The sequence below is a fragment of the Dinoponera quadriceps genome, unplaced genomic scaffold, assembly GCF_001313825.1.
Source record: "Dinoponera quadriceps isolate SergipeBrazil2010 unplaced genomic scaffold, ASM131382v1 scaffold1831, whole genome shotgun sequence".
In the NCBI taxonomy this organism is placed as follows: domain Eukaryota; kingdom Metazoa; phylum Arthropoda; class Insecta; order Hymenoptera; family Formicidae; genus Dinoponera; species Dinoponera quadriceps.
This window is the reverse complement of record NW_014556430.1, coordinates 51895-63010: the sequence shown is the minus strand read 5'-3', so window position 1 is coordinate 63010 and position 11116 is coordinate 51895. Positions and strand designations below refer to the sequence as shown.

The window sequence follows — 11116 nt, the reverse complement described above, 5'->3', positions numbered from 1 at the left end:
ATATATATAATAGGAATAGTGCAGTAATGTGTTTTGGTGTATATTGAACGCGAAATTAATACGAGAAGTATTTATTTTATTTAAATAACAGTCCTCACTTTTTGTCAAGAAATTAGACTACGATAGAACCGAAATGCGAATGAATAAAATATGCGTAAGACAAAGAACAAAAAATCAATTATCAACTCCAATATAAAACAAGATATAAAATATAATACAATGTCATAGAAGGTTCGATCTTATTTTTGGACAATGCAATATACTTCTCAATGCAATATGAATATTATACAAACCGATATAACACAATCGAAAATTAAGAAGCTAGTGATGCAAAATAACGAATCGGTCCAAAAATAGAACCGAAGTGTGTTTGTGACATATTATAACATTGTGTCATGTTTCACTTTGTTTTATATTACAATTGATAACTTTTTATTCTTTTTCTTACGCAACTTGCGATCAGTTCTTATAAATCTATTGAATCTAATTTCTCGATTAAATGTATAGCTTTATTCTCAATTCTCTTCTTTTTGCAACAAGCGCTTGCGCTATTTGCATTCGATTTGTCGCCGATTAATACCATCGAAATATTTATTATATTGTGTAATCCAAAAATAAAAGAGAGGGAGAGAAAAAGAAGAAAGGAGATAAGGGGATACTAAACTTCGAAGCTGGCCTTCTAACGTAAACAGATGTATCATAAGAGAAAGGGAGAAACATACGGGCTGCGGTGTGCGAGCTGTTCTTAAATTAGATTCGGAACGTTATATGCTGATTTGGCGCATTTGTCGGTTTTCGGAGAAGCGTCAAGATATTGCCGCGCATTTTTCCATGACACGAGGGTTGCATCATTTCGTTCGATTATTTCGACACGATTTTTGTCTGTTATAAGAACGGACAAAATAGAGTATATTTGTATCATATTGATATCGAAGACAACGATGGCAATAATTGAGAGGGATATGTCAGTTTATTCTAAAATATAGTTACGATCTTACACGCCGTCTATATACTATTATTGTGCACAAGTGTATATTTTCTGTCCGAGGTATTTCCTGCTACTCAAAATTGCTTTGCTAATATTATATATTTCTATGTTTTCCTTTTACTTTCCTATGCTTAATTATCATGCATTCGAACGCTACATTACACGTTCGTAGCGATATCCGAGTCAGATGTGTCGTGGTTCCGGCTGGACGGACCTTTTTTATTTTATTTTTTTTTTTCCTTTCAGTTTCATGATAACAGCATTAACGGATCTATAGTGACGTGTATTAATATATTGAGTTTTAGTTGGGCAGCTTCGTCGAAAACATTGTTATTATAATATGCGATTGCGTATTATACACATAAATTGTCTCATATATAAATTGTTTCATCAATTATGTTACATATAAACAGTTATCATCACACAATTTATAATTGTACTGGTTGGCTTCCGCCCGGTGCAACGTGTCTCGATCATATGATAATTTCATTGGTTCGTATGTTATATTAATTAAGGATGACAAAGTCGATCGACCTATAATTTATCGCGCGCAATAAAAAGATCATGGTATTTTCGTACTTGTAAAGATTGATAAAGTTCGTTGACTTGTTTGCTTCAGGCTAAAGTATCTTCCGTCTTATATTTTTGTTACTGGATCGCGAGAAAGCTCACTCAACCTTCATATCGAACAATCTTGTACATTTGATTTTAAAGTGTACGGTTTGGACATTTTCTTTCCTTCGACTTGCAGTTTAGAACATGACCGATGATTCAATGAGAAAGCTTAACTTCTGGGAATTAATCGGAAACAAGTTCTCTCATCGAATCATCGTCCCCACGTTCAAGCTGCAACTTGAGTAAAAAGTACCTAAACTGCAGCGTACACTTGCACGTCCATTAATCACCATTTTTTCCTTTTTCACCTTCACGTTTTCTTTCAGCTCGTCGTATACACGTCTTATATGTATATTAATGCGTCACAAGCGAAAATACGTTAGCGACATTTTTCTTTTGTCTTTTTTTTCATTCTTTTTTCTTTTTTTCCATTCTCATACCAGTTGATCGTACGTAACAGTAGCTGTGTAATAACTTGTCTCTTGAGTTCGCTTATATATAATTAATATGCTATTATAATATTTAGATATAATCAAAAAAACGAAACATGAGAAAGAGAGAGAACGAATGAACTATTATTGCGACGACAGGCTTTCGACTACTCATATAGTGCATGTACAGACCATTGTATTGTACTCTGATAAACACAAAATACAGTGAAGTTTCCTTACATTACATAGTCTGCCATGCGTACTATTGCTTAACGATCTGTTGTGCGTTCCCCCCTTTTGAAGGTGTGTATTAAAGGCATGTCCGTGCGATGAATCTCGATCTAGACATACACAAGACTGAATCGCCGCTTATACACAGAACAATCCTAGTACATTAATTATTGTTACATAGCACATACGGCCAGCATACACGTACACACACACGCACGCATATTATACGCGAGAGCTATGGTTGTAAAATATAGGTGAAAGCCAAAATAAATAGAACCTTTTTATTTTTATGAATAAGTTTGTACATTTTTGTCAACAATTAAGTTTATAGATTATATACTGATTTTTTTTATTTCCGTCGTATAGAAAAAGATCACTGCGCGTGTGATCGTCGTATTACCTAGTGCGACCCACGAATAGAATTTGGTAGTGGCGCAAAAATCGCAACATTCCTCCTTCGATGAGCCACAGAACGCATCCGATATTTTCCGCAAGGGAAGTTAATCTTTCAAGAAATATTGAACAATCGACCCTCTTATTATGTATGTACAGACGCGTCGTCATATTTATTGGAGAGAAACGAAGGGAAAAGAATGCCGCAACTCCTGCGCCACTGACTGAACATCGTGCGGCTTTGTTTTCCTCGCTTATGGTAACACAGAGGTACTAGTATGCACTACGAATAGGGTTAAATAGAGCTTCTGATTATTTCTTAAAAAATAGCTTGCTTCTGTTCCCCACCCTCGCTTCTCTTTCTCACACATACACGTCCACTTGCCCTCCTTATGTCCTCGTTCCCTAAATATTTTCTTATTATCTCTATAACTCTGTGTATCGTTATTTAATCGTTAAATTATTTTTGAATTCACACAGAAGTACATGTAGCTCACAACGTCACACACTGTACAATACGTTGGGNNNGGGGGGGGGGGGGGGGGGAGAAACGAGCTAATGAGACAATCATTACTCGGCGAACGTAATATAAAAAACAAAAAAGAGGATCTTTTGCGAGTGAAAGAAGCGACGAGACAGATCATCCATTTTGCTCATGAGAGATTTCTCTCTCGGACACTCGTCGTTTTCGACCAGCACACAATCAGGAGGACGATTTACGACGCATTATCAATCGTACAATCTTCGTGAATCGAGTGAATATACGCGTAAATTATAAATGATTACATCGTGCGATTATATTCTCAGAATCAATGATGAAATATATCGCGCACATATATGTAATATATTATAATATATATCATATATTATAATATATGTACAATGTAATGTTATATATATATATATAACATTTCATACATATATATGTAATGTTATATATCACATAATGTATTTATTATATAATATATTATAAATTACATTATAATATATTGTATATGTGTGTGACATATATATATTATAATATATTATATAATGTATAACATATTATATATACATATATATTTAAGAAAACGATATCTGTATATATATAAAAATATATCATCGGTGTACAAAGTGCAAATAGACGGATAATTCCCGTAAAGATCAAACAGTTTTCTTACATAATAGGATTCCGAGAGCAATTAATCGAGCACACTCGGAATCCAATCCGGTCTGGCCGCGAACAGCGGTACGAAGATCTTGTCTGCGTTCAAGTATGCACATCAAGTATTACATACAATTATACACAGCTCTCGTATACACTTTTATGTGTGCACGCAATTTGCATAAAACGCTATCGTGTCGCTTGATATCGAGATGTTCGATCTTCGTTCCTTCGAGATGGAGCAAGGAAAATCGAATTGTCCTATCGGAGGAAGTACGTAGGGTAACAAATGCATCGTAAGTCTTTTAAGTCACAATTCCAAATATAATCGCGTATTGAGCGATTGAATAATTTTCAAAATTAAATTACGTATGAGAAGGTCGCTCCCCGCGGCATGACAGAGGCGGATTGATCAGCAAAACTCTATTACATTCGTGTGAAGAATAAAAATGCCGAGATAATACATACGTTGAAAAAAAAGAAAATTAGAAAATACAATAGATACAAATATTATGGAATTGTGTTTAATCAAGCTAATGATTATAAGCAAGACTTTACTCACGTCGGTGTCATTTTCAAATATAACGAACCTACTTTATATGAGAAAAGGAAGGGAGGGAGGGGGAGAGATGATACATTTTCCGCTAATTTTTGCCTGACGCGTTTACTTTGTGCAATGAGTAACCTGCAGGTATAAAACGAGTGTCCAAGAATAATTTATTTACGTTATAATATTCTCCTTTCATACAGCGTCAGTAAGGTGGAAAGATAAAAACTGTGTACGTGTGTGTGTGTGTGTATGTTGTGCGTGTGTGTATTTTCTCTTGTATATCTTTCTTCTCTTTTTCTAAAAGGGCACTCACTCTAAAGGTTTCAATACTACAGGAAAGTTCTAAATATCCATTGTATAAATAGATCATTAATATTCTTTTGCCTAATCTTTTCCTTTTTTTCCTTTTTTCTTATTCTTCCTTTTTATTTTAAATCTGTACATATTTACACAACTCTCTGAGGATGTACGGTTAATAATTAAGAGTATCTTTCTTTCCAATCTAATGCTACTTGCGTGTTATGTACCCATACGTAATATTCTTCCTCTCACGTTCTTTTTTTGTATCCTTCCTTTTCTTTGCGCGTGCCGTTACTTCTAAAGGCGCAAGAAAAAGTTATATCCTTTCTCGCTTCGCGGCTGTTAACATTATCTCATTAATGCACTTAGATTATTAGACCTGTGTTTCTCCGATAAAGATTTTCGAAGTTCGCAAGCATCAATTACGTATTAGTCTTTGATTCAATGTTATTTTTCTCTCAGGATACTTAATATCCTACATATTGACAACTCTCATCCAAAAAATTTCACATATAGTTATTATATGAATTCAAATAATATAATCTTCTCAAAATTTTCTCAAATAAATATCTGGAATAAATATATTGAACTAAGGACTAAGAAATTGATGTTTCTTGTGACAGGAAAATCGCTATTTCTTTCGCAAGAGTACTTTTAACAGTGCTTGTGATAATGGTGCTTTTGCGCGCGAAAAGAGAAAAAATCCGTTCTACAAGTTCCTCTGTCATAACTATGGCAAATAGTCACTGCTGTATTGACGTAAATATTCCATATTACACTTACATGTTGCAAGAAATTCAAACACTTGTGAATGCGTGTGCAATGATGTAATCGTGACGTCTCTTTTGTTTATTTGTGTGAATGGGACTGCTGCGTGGTCGACGTCGCTGCACTCTGAGCGGCTGTGGTTCGTCCTTGCGTGTAACTCTGCCAGCCTTGCGAATAACTGTATCCTGCTCCCGTGTCCGTGGAAGTTGCTGCAATCGTTTCACTTGCAATTTCCTGCAAACGTAGAAGCGTATGTGAATATAAAATTTATACACGATTATACCAGCAGCCAGACTTAGGAGAAGAACATGAGTTATAAGTGAAATTTTTTCAGTTTACAAAGATATTATTAATTCCCTCTCGTGATTTACGTTTCATCTTCACAACGTATCTCTAAATTGTGTTGAAAAATATATATAATTTTGCATATATCCCCCGAATGAAATGTATTTTTAAAACATAACGATCGATAAGGAACAGGTTTTCATTTCTCTTCAAGAATTCTGTTATTAATATGCATACGAATAAATGGGTATCATCTATACCTTACTCTGTTCCGTTCTCGTAAGATTTACGTGGTGGATTATTGTTTGCTTACAGCTTGGCTGCCAGCTGCAGTGGTCTGTCCACTCTGTTGTTGCTGGCCCCAATACTGATTGTTGTAATACTGCTGGTTCCAACTGTTCCAATTGCCATTGCCGTAGCCCTGCTGCTGATTATATCCCGCTGTATGGCTGTATGTTCCCTGGGCGCTACCATATCCTTTCCAACTACCTCCCCCCCATTGTTGCTGGCCCCATCCACCTTGCTGATTCCAGTTACTTTGCGATTGGCCGCCAGACCAATTGTCCTGTTGGCCCCATCCGGATTGCTGTGATCCTTGATAGCTACCGCTAAAACGAAGACAAATGCATTCAAATGAATAATCTATTGGCAACGGAAGGAGAAGAGAGAGACTTTCAGATTGTTCCTTCTTCATGAAAATAAGCTAAAATGTTCACGAAACAAATCCATGAAGGACATAGCACTAACCCGGAAGCCAGATCAAAGGGTTCGATAATTAAGGCTCCTGTTTCCTCCCTGCGGCCATTTTAATTAATGATGTCAGAAGCAAGTAAACGCACAGATCATTATTAAAAAAAAATGTAAATAACAACGCTAACTTACCTCATGTGACTCCAACCCCCTTGCCTAGTCGCAACAGATCGGTTTCTATCATTTCCTTGTCTCCTGTCAACACCGCTGCTTCGTCGGTCCGCTCCTCGCATCACGGGCCCACCTCGTCCTCGCATTCTCCATGGACCAGGAGGACCATAGCCACTACTATGTCTCATGTATCCGCCCCTTTGTGGTCTGTCTCCTCTCCAACCTCCCATATTGTTGCCACCGCGCCAAGGAGGATTGCGACCTCCTCTATCTTGATCTGAATCACAAACGCACGATACAATAACAGCGGCATCGTGACATATTTAATGACAAGAAAGCCGCTAGTAACAATCGACTTACAATTGTTCCTTCTGTCACGATGATCTCGTGGTATATCTCTGTTATTTCGCGAATCGCGTATCTCCCTGTTTCCAGCCTCGTTCTTGTCAAAACGAGCTCGTTTTGCTGGCTGTTGCTGGCCGAATCCAGCTTCTTTACCTTCCTTGTTGTATTTCTCGATGAGTTTCTTACTCTCCTCCTCATTAAGTCCGACCCACTCTACTGCGTCGAAAAATTCTCCCACCGAAGGTGCGATAAAGTTCGCTGCAATTTTACAATAAATTTTATAACTTTATAAGTAAAAAAAATATTTGTGTAAAAATAACTTATAAAAAATAATTAAAAAGGCTAAGAATAAAACTTATAGAAAATAACTTAGAAAAATTATTTATACAAGTAGATAATTACTTGTATAAAAAAAAAACTTATAAAAATAAATAACTAGGATTAAAAAACAAAGTAACTTATAAAAAAATATAATAATTTCTAAAAATTATTTAAATATAAGGTGTCCAATCATTTTTTCGAGACTCGTGGTGTGCAGATAGAACAGATGAAACTGAACAGAAAAGTCATGTATCACTTTGCAAAATTCGCAATAGTTAATAAGGAATTAATTAATCTGTATGAAAAAATTAGAGCATATGGGATACGGTAGGTCGGACTCTATATAAAGAAAATGGCTTACTTGAGAAGATCTAGTAGCAATGAGCATCAACTAAAGACGAAGTAACACAGTAAGCAGTGAACGGCATGTGACACACAGAGCTGCGCGGCGAAAAGAAACACGCCTCTCAGTTGATATCTATCATTGCTAGTAGATCTTCAGAAGTAAGCCATTTCTCTTTACACAAAGTTCGGCTTACCGCTTCCAAGGCGCTCATTAGCTCGTACAGATTAATTAATTCCTCATTAACTATTGCGAATTTTGTAAAATGATTTTCTTGTTCAATCTAAGCCGTTCTACCTGCACACCACGAATCACAAGAAAATTATCGAACATCTTGTATAAGAAAATTTATATACGTGGTGTCCGATTATCTTTGAATCCATGGTGTGCAGGATATTATGAATTTTGCAAAACATTGTACGACTTTTCTGTTCAATTTCACCCAACCTGCACACCACAAATCGGAGAAAAAATTATTAGATACCTTATACATATATAATTACATTTATATTTAAAATTTATATTTACAATTTTAAGTTTTATAACTTACATATCGACAAATAGAAAATCTTGATATACATAATTTGAATTAAATATCGTTATATTCAAATAGCGCAATCATCTACATACAATCCTGTGATAGTACATATATTGTTCAGAATACAATTCAAATAATACCTTTCATTTCCATAAGATTCAAATCTGGGATACTTTTCCCTGCATCGTGCGTGAGTAAACGTTGAATATATTCCTCATCCGCCGGTACTATGACAATCGCTTTCCGCTGGTAGCCGCAAAAGTAACGCATTTTGCGCCTTTGCACAGAAGAGTACACATTGCTTCTCTGTGTGGCGCAAAAAATATTTTTCTCATTATGACATTCAACCACAAAACTCGTGTTTACACGTTGTATTTTACCTGGTCTAAAATATAATTACGTCTTCTGCCACCAGCCACGTCCAACAATCCGTCGAGTGCACGGTTACATTTGTCGATAATGACGTCCCGCCGAGACTGGTTCTGTTCTTGACAGAGAGCGATATCCTGTCGGGTGGAAAATACGTCAGATAACCGTGTTATATATATAAAATTTTATTTTGAGATAGTGTCTTGGAAGAAAAGCTGATTCATAATTTCAAGACAATGTTTTATGCCTTAAGTTTTTGTCTTAACTAACACATAATATCGTCTTGTATTTCAAGCCTTAAATATATATGCGTGCTAACATCGTTGTAAGCACGTTCTCAGAATACAGGTCTAATATTCTAGACACAAGAAAGGCATTGTACATTACTTAAGGCAAAACATTACCTTGAATTGATAAATCAACCATTTCTACAAGGCTCACATTCGGCTTTGAAACACTTACCCCTGTCTTCTCAACCAAGTTATCAACTCCTAAGATATTGTAGCGTTTGTCTGGATTCTCGGCCGCGTGTTTCTTCGCCCATGCGGTTTTTCCCGCCGCCGGTAAGCCGCACATCATTATTATCTCGCAATCGGCTTTCCTATCTGGTCTGCGCGGACCGGCAACCCGGTCCTTCAATTCAACGACGCCCACTGGAACGTAACCCGAAATATTCTCGCACCATGTTTTCTCTTGTCCAAAGTTGCAGACGAATGTGCAGTTTTTGCTCAAGATGTGTGGGAAAAGCGGCTCGTCACCGAGTTCTTCTTTGGAGATGCTGAACGCGAAGCCCAGTTCCTTGCCGTTTAGCGTATAAGACAATTCCACGGTGTTGTCAGGTGTCAAATCAAGATAACATCCTACCACGTCATCCTTGCCAAAGCACGATCCGTAATCAGTGAACCCCTTGTCCGTACCTTTCTTCCCGGTGCTCGTGTACGCGTAACTGAATCTTTCTTCGCCAAGTTGCATCGACGCGTCGAGAGTCGACCAACCAAGCCTGAGCATGTGCAACTGCTCTTTATTTTGCACGATAGTGGGACAGTTCTCTGTAATTTTAGTTTCGTAGTACACCTTTCCGTTTGCAAAACCGTAAGACGCTCTCGTGCCGGCCCACATGTGACAGAGATCGTCATTGTGCATAGGTGTTGCAGAATAAAATCCATCCTTACTGATGACTAAATTTAAGTCCGAATCGTCTGGAAGTTGAGAGAAATATATTACTTCCTATTAATCTTGTTAAATATATTAATGTATATAAATATATGAATATGTGTATTTATTTTATATATATATATATATATATATATTGTTATATATACTAAAATGAAAGCAATTGCTCAGAAATACATAAAATTTATGTGAGTGCTTACAATATGATAAAATTACAGCATATTCATCAAAATCTGGCTCTTCCTCGGGTTTGTATGGAGCAGGAGACGTCTGATGGACTTCCAATGGGCTAAGAGACCTTTTTCTTCTCCTGTCTTTACAGTCCTTTTGATTTGACTCGTCTGTGTTTAACTTGGCATCTTCTTGCTTCGTCTCCGCCATTTGCATATCCTTTTTCATTTTACAGAAAAAAATTAATTATAAAGATTAATTATGTACAATATTTTATGATTATATATAAGTTATTCATATTATCAGAAAATATAATCCTAATTAAATTTTTATAATATGAATAACTTATATATTCACTCATATAAGATGGAAGGATAAAGGAGCAAACTTGGAGGTAAAGATAATGAATAAGGAAAGGGATATACAAAGACAATGGGGGTATAATAAAATTTCAGAGGCGAGATATAATAAATGTTATAGAATGATTGGCACAAAAGAAGGACCCGCCCAGTTATTTAAAAATGAAAAATTTATGAAAGTTAAGGATGGAAGGTAAAGCTTAGAGTTTTAATAAAACTAAGATGCGGGAATATGAGAGAAGCGAATAAATATTGATTATATAGAAAATGTGTTTTCTTTGGAACAGTAAAAGACTGTATAAATCATTATATAAAAGAATGTCATAGGATAATAAATAAATGATTTATGGAATTAGGTAAGGATAAAATAGAGAAATATAGACTAGTAATGCAGGCTATAGAACGATGAACAACTAGATATGGTGAAAAGCAGTATACTGCGGAAATTACAAAAAGAAAGAGAAATAGAAATGAAAAAGAGAAAAGAGGAAAAAGGTAATAGTGTAAAAGAAAAGGATATTAAATAGGGAACAACAGAGAGATAAGAAGTTATAAAATCTTCCTCGGGGGTTAGCGCAAGTAATATAAGAATAGTAGATAAATAAGAAAGAGATCAGATATAAAAGGCTATGATACGTAGGATAGAAATAATAAGACATTGTTGTTTTGATTTGTCAATTTTTATAAATTATATATTAAAATAGTATCATATATAATTCGGCAGTTTGCTAGTCAGGTAACTAGTTAGGTATAAGGTGTAGATGAGTGTGGTTAGAGCCAGGTAACTAGTTAGGTATAAGGTGTGGATGAGTGTGGTTAGAGTAATATTATAAACCAAGTTCTTTCTTGGCATGTAAGCTGAATAAATAAATAAATATGTGTGTGTATATACATATATATGTACACACACACACACACACACACACACACA

The 11116-nt window shown here is 35.7% G+C and overlaps 1 protein-coding gene across 2 annotated transcripts in view; it reads right to left on the bottom strand.

Annotated features, from left to right (window-relative positions):
- Positions 1–3684: 3684 nt before the first annotated feature.
- The window catches only part of LOC106747377 (heterogeneous nuclear ribonucleoprotein U), a 9587-nt gene continuing 2155 nt past the window's right edge, over positions 3685–11116 (bottom strand). Inside the window, exons 3-10 of one of the 2 annotated variants that reach the window (XM_014624841.1) lie at positions 9856–10045; positions 8945–9681; positions 8494–8619; positions 8254–8419; positions 6927–7169; positions 6588–6843; positions 6019–6313; positions 3685–5654 (exon numbers count right to left, since the gene is read on the bottom strand). In XM_014624841.1, the coding sequence (XP_014480327.1) occupies positions 5502–5654; positions 6019–6313; positions 6588–6843; positions 6927–7169; positions 8254–8419; positions 8494–8619; positions 8945–9681; positions 9856–10045 (2166 nt within the window). In that variant the 3' untranslated portion in view covers positions 3685–5501. Of the gene's footprint in view, positions 5655–5965; positions 6314–6587; positions 6844–6926; positions 7170–8253; positions 8420–8493; positions 8620–8944; positions 9682–9855; positions 10046–11116 lie in introns of both variants that reach the window. The other variant, XM_014624842.1, reaches the window with a different exon arrangement.